At 39.6% G+C, this 12110-nt stretch overlaps 2 protein-coding genes across 9 annotated transcripts in view; both read right to left on the bottom strand.

Moving 5' to 3' along the window:
- The window catches only part of LOC146457362 (lactosylceramide 1,3-N-acetyl-beta-D-glucosaminyltransferase A-like), a 134884-nt gene that overhangs the window by 99356 nt on the left and 23418 nt on the right, over positions 1 to 12110 (bottom strand). The gene's annotated exons all lie outside the window — the stretch shown is intronic.
- The window catches only part of LOC146457364 (uncharacterized), a 28402-nt gene continuing 19257 nt past the window's right edge, over positions 2966 to 12110 (bottom strand). For all 8 annotated transcript variants that reach the window (XM_085092074.1, XM_085092073.1, XM_085092072.1 and 5 more), the window contains 4 exons: positions 11648 to 11961; positions 8909 to 11072; positions 8098 to 8337; positions 2966 to 7392 (listed from right to left, as the gene is read on the bottom strand). In XM_085092074.1, the coding sequence (XP_084948200.1) occupies positions 7094 to 7392; positions 8098 to 8337; positions 8909 to 11072; positions 11648 to 11961 (3017 nt within the window). In that variant the 3' untranslated portion in view covers positions 2966 to 7093. The remainder of the gene's footprint in view (positions 7393 to 8097; positions 8338 to 8908; positions 11073 to 11647; positions 11962 to 12110) is intronic.

Raw genomic sequence — 12110 nt, 5'->3', positions numbered from 1 at the left:
GTGCGCATTCAAGCTTTATCGAAACTTTAAAAGCGCATTTTAACATTAGGGAACCCTGATTTGTCAGTTTCATTCACCATTCCTTTTTACCATTTTAATTATGTTCGGTATCTGTTGAGCTCTGTAAATGAGGTGCTTAATTACATGCGAAAGAGGTGTCAGCCATTGTTGCAAACACCATAGATAAACTAGCCTTTGATGGTAGCCTTTTTCCATTTTCATTTTCAATGGCTGTGTCCATTATAGTTGTTTTTCATGCAAACGAAACCCTTTTTTATACGAGTTAAGTAGATAAATCTTTTTCATTGTTCCTGAATGTAATTTTCTTGATAAAACTGTTTGTATAATAATGGCGTGGCTATCTTTAAAACCGGAGATGCATTTTAGCGCTGAAAGGTACGCAGCTGGCATTAATCTCGAACTGTCTTTAAATTTCGAAGAATTGATCAGGCACCAAGTTCTCTTTAAAACCTGTTGAAGGGTTTCAACATTTGCTTCAACATTCGTTCAACATTTTTTAATCCAATGTTGAGAACTGACGTAAAAGGGCCGTTCAACATTGTCAAAAGTGTTAGGGTTACCCGGTACCTTCAGAGGTGTCTTCAGAGGTGTCTCGCGTCCAAGCGATATGTAGCGCGTCCGGTTTAAACTGTAGATACCTGAACCCTTATATCAAATTAAAGCTTATAGAGCTGGCTATCCAACTTAACCAAGAATTTGAAATAAAATGAATTGCCGAATTTTTAGCGCTGTTTTCTTGAATAAATTTTTTTCACTTGGAGGAGCCACTTCATTTGAAGAGCTACAACTCAAAAGGAATTTGTTCGTTTGCCTTCAAATTTGGACAGTAGCTAGTTTAACATATAAACAACAAAAACGTGTCTGCGAATTTTTTCTTTTGAAATATTTTTTCTCCGAGAGCGATTTTTGTACGATTAATCCACATTTTTTTCATCCTATTTCGAAAATACTTTATAACTTTTCACTGCGATTGAATATGGCAAAACGCAGACATTTTGCAATTGATATAGGGGTTTAGGTATCTGCAGTTTAAACTGGACGCGCTACATCGCTTAAACGCGAGACACCTCTGAAGGTATCGGGTAACCTTAAAAATGTTACCAGCTTGTTGAAAGCGTGTTGAAACAAATTTCAGTTGGTTTAAGCTTTCACAAATTCCACATCGTTTCAACTTTTCCTTTGTTGTCAAAAAAGTTTTATGGTGTTGAAGCCGTTTCAACACTTCGTATACAACATTCGTCGCATAAACGCAGTCGCGCAATTAACAATTAATTCCTAATAGGCCGTTTCCGAGTTCCTTTGAACCTCATTACGAAAGCGAGGCTAAGTGCAAAGCATTAGATTTGTTTGCATGTGAATGAAAACTAATTCCCAGAAAAAAAACTATGCACGAAGCGTCGCTTTCACAATGAGGTTCAAAACAATTCGAAAATGGGTTATTCCTCGCAATGAATTTTTGCTCAGAAATTTTAGCCGCCTCCACCACAACACTGTTTCACTCTCAACCAATTTTCCCAACATTGGTTCAGCTGTTGAAACCGTTCATACGGGCCTTTAGAATTCAATGCATTGCCAAGTCGAAGCGTCGCGAGAGTACGGAAAGTTATCAACTGTAGAGGGTCATCTCGATTCCTGATGTGCTCGGCACCACATTTTATAAGTAATCTCCTTAGCCCATTTTTACATTGTAAGTAGATAGTGAGAAGATTTTAAACAAACTTATCTTCTAAAACAATATTCTGCATTGGCCCAACACATTCTAGAGATCAACCTCTCGCTGTTCTTTGTATTGTCGCTACACTTTGAATAAAACGTTTATCTTAAGAATGAACACGTTAGAGCGTTTTCGTTTTCATTTGACTGTCGTTAAACCAACTGACCCAAAGTAATTACTCAGGCCAATCATAAGAGATGTAAACAGCGCAATGAACCAATCGGGACTCGAAGTAAATACAAGTAACCCGCCCCATGCGCGGGAAAACACGTGCGCGCAAGTCACGATTGGTTTTGGTTTTGCCTCTCATTGGTTGAGAAAGTGGCGCGAATTTCGCTAACGAATCACAGCGCGAAGTAAAGCAAAACCAAAGGAATTACCAAATTACTTTCGACACTCAATTGAAAAGCCGGCTCTATCTCATTGATGTATCCAACACCAAATTGTTCGGATCAGTCTTCTGTTTTACAACTGCATTTAGTAAATAAACGCCTTGAGGCGGCTGGTATGTCGGAAGATAATGCAACAGGCTGAAAAATTATGCAATAAATGAACAGATGGCAGAGAAGCAAAGCTTCGAAAGTAATTGCAAAATTTTGGAGACAAAATCTCATTACAAAGGCCACTTTACCTTTCAGTTATCAACTCTGTTGATAAACCAAACATTCGAAAATAAAATACAGCTTGAAATAAGCAAGAAATGAGGAGTCGTGCATACAGGTAGTGCATCTAAACTAGTTATCCGCAGGATGTTTGTCACTTGAACCTAATTTAGCTCCAATAAGTTCCCGTAGCTCAGTGATAGAGCATCCGAACTAGAAATCGAAAGGTCATAGGTTCAAATCCTGTTGGGAAAAACTTGGATTTTTTTTTTTTGAGTATGGCTGTGTCACGCACTGGAAATTCACCTATCAAAATACAGCTCGCTTTAATTGATTAGAAGCTAGATACCCCCAAATGGGGGTCACAATCAACCCATATAAAATGAAAAACCTCTTCTTTTTTATTCAACCACGGGCAAGGCGTCTATTTTTGTAATCAAAATGATGTAGAATGCTAAGATTCGAAATTTTCTAAGTAGCATGGTTCAAGTTTCCTCTAACCCGCCACCCCACCCCCCTCCACCTCCAGCCACCACCCACTCCGCCCATACACACACAACCTATGCCAAATCCCGCATAGCTCCTAACCCGTTACCGTGAAATAAACGCAATGAAGCAAACGTCAAAATAAATTCTTTCATCATTTAATCAACGTCAGCTTATACCATAAATCCACCATTACAAATTTTTTCTTTTAACAACGTCTTATTGTTAATCAAACAATGGCCTATAGCTATAGATGACACACTGAGCCGAGTGTGCAGAAACCCCTACCTTGGAAACACCTGCCTGCATCATTAGTAACGACACGAATTGGTTTCCCAGCAAAGAGCAACAGAAACACGCTAAAAATAACTTCCATAGTTTCGGTCTCTCTCCGCTACGGACACCAGGATCTTGGCTCTGACGGTGTCATTAAAGCAGGAATTTACTGCAAACCATACTAACTACTAGAAAACAGACAAAAAATGGAAAATTGTAGAAACTTTTGCTATGTTACTGAATGACTCTACAGGCTGTTCCAGTAGAATATATCATAAATTTTATTTAAACAGGGTAAACCTTTTAAGTGTAAATACTGTTTTCAATAAAGGCCCTGTTGATTCTAAATAGACCCTTCCACAGTTTCTTAAACTTTTGACATGAACCAGTTAGCGAAAATCTATCGACGCCCTGAAGAGAACTGCTTAAAATCAATAAAGTTGCTAAGTTTGAGAGTGATATATTGAAAGCTAACGAGGATATGCAACCGCAAAGTCGCGAGATTTTAGAGACGTTTGTATGGTGGGGAGCAAGTTTGTGCCACCCACCATACAAACGTCTGTAAAATTTTGCAGCTTTGCAGAGCTATATATATCTTCGCTTACTTCTGACATATCACTTTCATACTTGGCAAGTTTACTAATTTTAAGCCGCTCTTTTCAGTAGTGTCGATGAATATCCGCTACCCGCTTATCAAAAGTTGAAAAAATCCTGGAAGGGTCTATTAAGATTAATTAAAAATTAAGGCCCCGATACAAACACATACAAACGTTACAACAGCTTAAACGTGACAAACTGACATGTTTCACAGCAGCTTGAAAGCTTTCTGTGGATCATTCTTCCTCATATGACGACTTGACCAAATAACCCTTATTAAATGTACAATACCTTAATTATTTTGGCACTTATCAAAAAGTTATCAGTTAATAGCTGTTATTTTAGTTGTCAGCGGTTTGCCATACAAAGGAGGCAATTGAGTCATTCTGCATTGTTTTAACCCTTTCGCCTCGTTTGTATGCGTTTTTAAACAAGAACACATTAGACCGCGGGCTCAACTGTCATAACAACTTTTAACTGATGTGAAATCCGGACATTTTGTTTCGTTCAACGAACACTTTTTTAAAATTCATATTTTTATTTAAGACGAAAATCGAGCTACGGGATTGGCGTACTGTTGAGTGAGTGGGGAACTGGTCTAACCCCAGTTCTCCTTTTAGTTCCTAGATTTGGTCTGTGAACTTTTTAAAATCCACTGGGTTTTCGTTCACAGTCCTCTACATTTAGTAGTATATTTTTATATCATTGCTTTTCTTTTGAAACGTGGAAATAAAATAAATCTGAAAAACCTTAAACCTTACTGATGCACGCTTTTTTTTCGCTCTTTCAGCCCTCTAGACTGTCAATAAAGGGATTAATAGTAACCGGTTGTCACGTAGCGTTTTACGCAGACGTTCTCTGTCTCGTCACGTACGTCACGCACTCCCCACGAGTGCGTGACGTGACGACCCAAAGATCGTCTGCTTTGGAGGCTAGTTGTCACTGGAAGTGCTTTAACGTCTTGTTGATTTATTGCCCTAGTTAAACTTCCCAAGGCAATTGTAAAGCCAAAACACTATACGTACGTGGAATTTAATAGCATTTGCCGGCCCCTTTAACAGGGTAAACCTTTTCAGTATAAATACTGTTGTCAATAAGGGCCCTGCTTGTTCTAAATTACTTTAATTAATTACAACGCGCTTGAAGAACATGTTAGAAGGAGAGTAAACAGTCAAGCATCCAAAACATGACGCCTTACATGACCACAGCAGCTATTAAGTTTTTGATGGAGTGTTCTTCCCCCAAATGACCACTGATGTTAACATTTTTCAAAAAAAAAAAAAGAAGAAGAAGAACAAGAAGGGGCCCACTTGCTGGACGCGTCTTATATAACTTAATTAAATAATATCAAATCATGATATTTTTTTGCATTGGACAACCAAGTGAAGAAGAAGAAACTGTGAAGTAACCGGTTGTGACTGGCAACTTTTTGGAATCTCTCTGTTGGTTCTCCAGGCTGTTCAGCCAATTAAGAAGCAAAAACTGTACACGGAACTTATTAATATTTGCCAGCTTCTTTGATTGGTTGAGCAACAAGAAAACCAACTTAATATTATAACATTGTTCAAAGTCATCGCGGCTGGCTTTTTATACATTGTGCATTGTCCCAAGAAGATACGTTTAATTTCAATTCCCTAATTTTCCGCTGAAATGATTGCTCTTTCCCCGAAAATGGTCTCTAAAGGCTCGAAATAGTACTAAATTAAAGATTACTGTGTAAATTGATCACCAAAGCCCGAAAACTGGCCATTTTAAGTCAGTCTCCAATCAGTCCTCGATCGACAAATGTTTAAGACCTAGAACCGTAGTCTAAGTTTCAATTCATAAGCTTCAATTTTCAGATTCCATTTTAACAATACTCAGCGAAATACGTGAATTAATCATATTAATCAATTTTCCAAACAAAACTACCAGATAAAAACATTCACACAATATATATACATAGTGAACTTAACCATGGTGCCTCTTGTAAATTTGCAGAACTAGAACAGGACAGCCAAGGAGAAAATTTCAACAAAATGCTAAAAATGTTGTTTGTCTTAGTGGCCTTTAAAGGCTATATCAGTTGATCTGTTCGAATGGTCTAGCTATTTGAAGTTGCAGAACGTTTTAAGGAATGGAATGTTATTCACCGAATTTACGAGCTGTTGTTAACTTTACGAAGATGGTAGCTTAACTTTTTGCGTATTTTTGCACCTTCAAAAACAAAAGGAATTAGTTTTTCGGTGTTTGAATTTTTGCGAAGAAAATTTGAGAGTTTTTTAGCAACTAAATCTGAACAGCTATCAATTGTATGAATAACTCTTGCCTCAAGGCCTACAAATGTTGAAGCATTAGAGGTTTCGACTGTTTCTCACAGCTTCAATGCTACAATGCTTCAACATTATATAGAATGAGCATTCACAGTATTGAACAGATATGATATCCACTAGAATGAACTGTTGGGTACCCATGCTCAGAGCACGACTGATACATTAATTCAAAAATGACCCTTCTCAGTGAAGGTTGCCTAAAAGTATATATTATCTCTTCTCAACTTGGATTATTTCAATATTAAACCGTGCCTTGTGATCACATGTGAATTAACATTAATCGTCTTTTCGACAACCTGTCCCCAAATTATTTGGTGTACATTTCTTCACAATTCAGAGAAAATTGTTTTATAGTGCAAACAGTACACTCAGATTACGATTATGATTTAACTTAATGAAATACGACACACACAAAACTTCGTTTGGACCAACCAGATCAACTGGACCTAGCGTGCAGTCATTACCAAAAAAGAAATGACCTTGTTTAATTTAAAAGTTCTTGCTTGAAACTTTTTCAAGCAAATAAAATATTTTCCCAAAAATTATGCGAATTGTTAAACTGTTAAATAAAATTCCTATTTGTCTTTTCAAAACCACATATTGCTCGTTTAAAATGGATATTGGATAAGAAGTTTGAAGACCTTCTGGATATCCCAAAAACTACTTTGAGTAATGCTCAAATTTGAAGTAGCTAGCCATTTATATTAAAAAAAAAACAATATTAAAGCTCTGAATAATGTCTTTCTGACAAAAAGTAAATAGTTCAACTAGTGATTTATCTTGTTCGTAAATGTAAATTAGATACCCCGACGATAATTTTTGTTACAGGAACTTACAGATTATTACTTTTATGGTAAAATGGCGATTTAGTAGGAAGAGATAACCTTTCTTCCACCTTTTATAAGAAAATAGCATGTGAAAAAATACGTTCACGAAAACTAGATATCGTGAAAATAAAATCCCCGGCCCCTTAAATTAATTAAATGAAAACCGTAATAACTGGTCGTAAACAATGGCTCAGTAACTTGAAATATTAGCTAACAGTCCAAAATTACCGTGAACATCAACTTGAGACCACGGATTGTCTACAACCCGTTTATGATCCTCACAGCACGCTTCATGTTCTCTTCTCGTCTGGACAGATCTTCGAGTTTCTTGGGTTGTTCATCGTTTCTACAGATGCAAACAAACCTGGCATCTTTGAGCGACCCTCGTCTACGCGTTTGCTGAAGGGCTTGAGCTGCTCCTGGAGGATTCATCTGAACTACCAACTGACACCTCGGCAGATCCAGGCAATCCTCGGACTCGTTTGTGGCTACGACCACTTGAAAGCATCCATCAAGAATACGCGAGGTGAGTTCTCTTTGCTTCAAGACCATCAGTTCTGAAATTAAAATAAAGCAAATGGGCGTTTTACTAGAAGTACGCTATTCGCACAACCGCATGAAGTTAAAGGACGATGCTATCTCTTCGGTGATTAGCAGTGATGGCAATAGCGTAAGGGCCCGCTTCCTCCTTATTTTTTCAGACCAAAACTGGGGCCCTTAAGGACCGAGGCGCCGAAGTGAAGGCAGGCAGCGTTCGAGAGCGAGCCACCCTTTTCCCTGAAGGCCTGGATCCGTAATCCGTTACTGGCTAGGAATTAATTCGTTATGATGGGAATAGAAAGGGACAATATTTGTGATCGAAAGACAACTGGACATTCGTAATCGTCAAATACTGTCAAAAGGAAAAGAGGAGCAATGGAATTTCAGAGGATCTACCTAAGGTACATCTAAAAACAACTCTGTCCTACATTTTAATTTTACATCTATCCCTGAAACAAAAAATAGACTGTTCGTTGTCAAGTCTTAGCGAGCTTCCCTTTTGTCAGAACTGGCTTGCAAGATTGGTCGGTCTGTAAATGGAGTGTACTAATTTGAATGTCCGATTCGTCAACTTCTTCAAAATGGCACATTCTGAAGTCGTGTGCGCCATTTTAGAGGAATTCAAAAAACAGTGTCATATAAACTGTTGTTCAAATTGATGCATTCCATTTTGAAATGATCGATCTGGCCGGCCAGTTATGATAAATGGAAAGTGCTCTTACCTTCATCATCTGTGCTCCCTCCATTGCCAACACACGTGGTCCTTATATTGTGTAACTGCAGCTCCAGACAGTTTGACAGGTAATTTGCCAAATACTGTGCCGTCCGTGAACGATTAACCAGAACGACAACGCAGCCACTGGTTAGGCCACTCCCTCCGGACCAGTTTTCCTTTAATAACTGCTGGACGAGTTGTTCTGCTCCAGATGCAATCCCTTCCAACTCGGATCTCCATAGGGAACCTTTATGAGAAGACAAAAAAGATGATAAGTCGAGTCACTGCAGCATCGCCTCCCTGAATGAAACACCAGATACCGCTTTTAATAATGTGAACGCAAACGAAGAGTCGCACTTACAGAGAAAGTGACAAAGTCATTTGGGTTACCATGTACACGTGTAGATCTGAAGGCGAATATAAGTGTTCCATTATGAGAGGTGTCACCTTAAACAAGTCAGATTAAACAGTAGTGCTTTGACGCGATCAACTTCAAGTTAACATTCTCTTGAGAAAAGTGGAACTTACTGAAAATAAGAGGTCTGCCCTCATTGCCCCAAGGCGAGACGGTATAATTTGACGTTCCTTTCATTCTTTCCCTTTTTATTTATTTATATTTTTGTTTTGTGAGAGCGAGACCATCAAAACCTAATCAGAGTTGCCCTGTTTCTTCGCCGTTTTTACGTAACGTTCCAAAGATGGAAGTGAGGAATTTGGCAACCGCTATGATTAGCCGTTCATATTCCCCCGCAAATTAGGCCTGGTAGATGCGAAACGGTAACAACAATGTCTGAAACTGTGAACAAAATTTTGCTTACCTTGTCCGAGATACTGCTCCAGATATGACCAGAGCTGGCTGGATGGAAGACCACTTTTCTCTGCCCATTGGAACCCGTGAGGTAATCCCTCTTCTGCGAGCTCTACCAGGTGATCCAACGCTACTTTCTCCCCACATTCCTGCAGTGCGCAGACGGCCTCGCAGATTAGCTGGAAATGGAGCAGTGAGCTCAGGGCACTGGATTCAGGACGCGAGAGAACGATGTTATCGATCACGCGGAGAACAGGATGTATGTCATCGATGCTGAAGAGTCCACCAGATGAGGGCTGGAAGATGTCTTTGTAGTTCTTCATCTCACTTAGGCGTACGGTAATGTTGAAAGCTCTGGTGACGTACTCCACGAGAACCTCCTTCAGGTCCTTCTCAGATTGTGTATATGAGGCCAGGATGCACTCAGGAAGAGCCTTGTTCGTCTTCTCTTCCAGTTCCTGAGCACTGTTTGTCACATTCAAGAGCTTTGCATCGCCTAAGTTTCCCAAAAGGCGCTGTAATCTCTTGGTTGTCTTATCCAGGGATAGCTCCCCAGCTGGGGAAGCTGTCAGACCCAAGACTTTGGGTCGATGACCCAGTAAATCATCCTCTCGGAGATAAAAGTCCCGTATGATGACGTTATAAGGATGGTCTTTGTTACAATGATGCGCTTCGTCAAGAACAATCAGGGAAACGTCATCGAACCGCAACGTTCCATTGTTGAGATGATTTCGATAGCAGTCAGCTGTAATAATCAGTACATCTTGTTCATAGATGCGAGCATTTCCTTCCAGCTTCCTCATCTCACCACAGACTGCACCAATGCGAATGGGTCTAGTACCGTTAAACGAATTGGGACTTCCTTCATCTGAAACTCGAAGATGAGACAATTCTTTCCTTAGGTAGTCACTTTGCTGAAGAACAAGTAAAACGCGATCAACAAGGAAAACCACTTGGCGTGATGGATTTAACTTGAGCATACGAGCAATGACTAAAGCTGCTACTAAAGTCTTCCCCGTTCCTGTTGGCAAGAAGCACACAGCATTTGTTTTCATTGCCTTATTGTACAACTCCAGTTGGTACATGCAAGGTTCTGTCCTTGTGCTCGAATCCAGATTGAGATCCTGTGTGACCGCCACCAAGGGAAGGTGTTGTTTGGTTGGCGCCTTTTGTGACTTTGCTACAGTTTGATCGTGTCTTCCACTATTAAAATGTTCCTTGGCTTGGGACTCGGAATTCAGATGCACCTTGCAATACTCACAGAACTTCTTGTAAGGAACTGCGTTGAACTTTGCTAATTTGTTTTGATGTTTTGTGCTTCGGCGGTGCTCGTCAAATTGTGACTCTGATGGAAATGGCAGTTTACATAACTTGCAAAAATATTGCGTAGTTCGTTCACTTGGATTGGGACAATACCCATTGCATCTCATCCAAGGCTTTGTGATTTCTATAGTTCGCGGTTCCTTTCGTGGCTTATTATCGTAAGAATTGTACGAATGTCTCCGTTGACGTTCAGAAAATTCTTCACAATGACTTAATCTCCCGAACAATGTCTCGTTTTTCCTTTCTTCGCCAATGACTCCTGGACTATTCGGATTCTCACGAACAAAACGGTCACAAATTGCCCAGAAGGGTGGGTTGCTATGTGTGATTTTAACATAACCGTTTTTGTGAAGATGATAGAGACATGGATTGACTTCACTCGTTAGGTCAAGTCGTAGGATTGAAGCAATGTCTAGGCTTGCCTTAGGTCCATTCTTTCTTAAGCAGTCGAGAATCCTCTCTCCGTGTTCTAAAGAAGCGTCATTGTGATTCCATCTCTTCGGACGAACGTTGAATTTGTTCTCGTTAACCACCTGGAATTGTCTAACAAAATTCTCGGAATGTGCCACAGGAATTCCCTCTTGAAGATTGATCTTCATTTCTTTTCTGGAGTGCGGAAAAGACCCTTGTTCATAATGTCTCAGATGATGACGCTGATTTTGATCAACTGTTCCACTTAATTGTCTTCGAGGAACACTGAAGTTACGAGAAGGCGAATTACATCTTCGGTATTGCGACAACAAATCTTGATCTACTTTAGATGTGGGAATTTCGTGCATCGAGAAACCACTTGCCTCTACTGACGCGTCATGGGCTAGACACAATCTACGAGTGTTGAAGTATTCTGGGTTCTGAAAGTGAAAGCAACCGTTACAATGTCTGTACCCTTAGAAGGTAATAATGTTATCTTTCTGAATTAAAACACTGACGAAAAAGGATCGATCTGAATCAAGCAAAACACAATTTAAATTTACTGACTTACGAACACATGTCCATCAGTAAAATCAATCACGAAACATTTTAACCCTTTTTGCATTTAATACTGGCAAAACTGAAAGACGAACTGGACATTACTGTGCTGTCTAAAGCATTCAATACATTTATTGTGTCTGAATTGTCACGTTTCCGCGTTCAAATGCAGCACAATTAACAATGTCGTGGTAAAACAACTGCTTGATAGGTATTCTAATAACAAATGCAGAAGAGAGCATCACCTTCTTGTTCGACATAATAAAAAGCACCACAGTTTTCATTTAAATGGAAAAAGGATTCCACACTGACTCAAAACGAAGGAGCCACCTTGGACAGAACAATGGTTTTAAATCATGATGTCGCTTAATCACACTCGATTGTTTTTGCTATAATTATAACTCAACAGTTAAAAGAGATACAGTGTTTGAAATTGGTAAGGGAAGAATTAACCTACCGCTACTCGGTGTATGCCAATGCCCAGTGTACCAGCATGATCTTCAGAAGCAGACTCGCTGAATGAACGACACCGAATGGGTTGGGACTGACATCTTGGTCTACCATGTCCTACAGTCCTCTCAGGCCTCGTATTGTTCGTCTCTGTTTCATAATAACCATTCCAAGTTAAAGTCCCATTATCAACTCTTCCATTGAATACAGCAGCGGGTTTGAAGCCATTCCTGTGACCGTTGAATAAAACGGCACAGTGGCTGCCATTTTTAGGTGGACACGTCTCATTTGATTCAGGCATCTCTGATAGCGCAAACGGTGCTGAAAAAGATAAAACTAGTTTTGAAGACATATAGATTAAGGAGCCCTAGGAGCGGATAAGCAATAGGTAACAAGTCAACAGCGAGATCAAAGACAATGAAAATTCGTGCAAGAAACCGGAAAAGTGTTCCGGTGACCCTCCTTGACAA

Source organism: Pavona decussata, unplaced genomic scaffold, assembly GCF_977016875.1.
Source record: "Pavona decussata unplaced genomic scaffold, jaPavDecu1.1 SCAFFOLD_244, whole genome shotgun sequence".
Classification (NCBI taxonomy): domain Eukaryota; kingdom Metazoa; phylum Cnidaria; class Anthozoa; order Scleractinia; family Agariciidae; genus Pavona; species Pavona decussata.
This window is presented reverse-complemented; position numbering and strand designations above follow the sequence as displayed.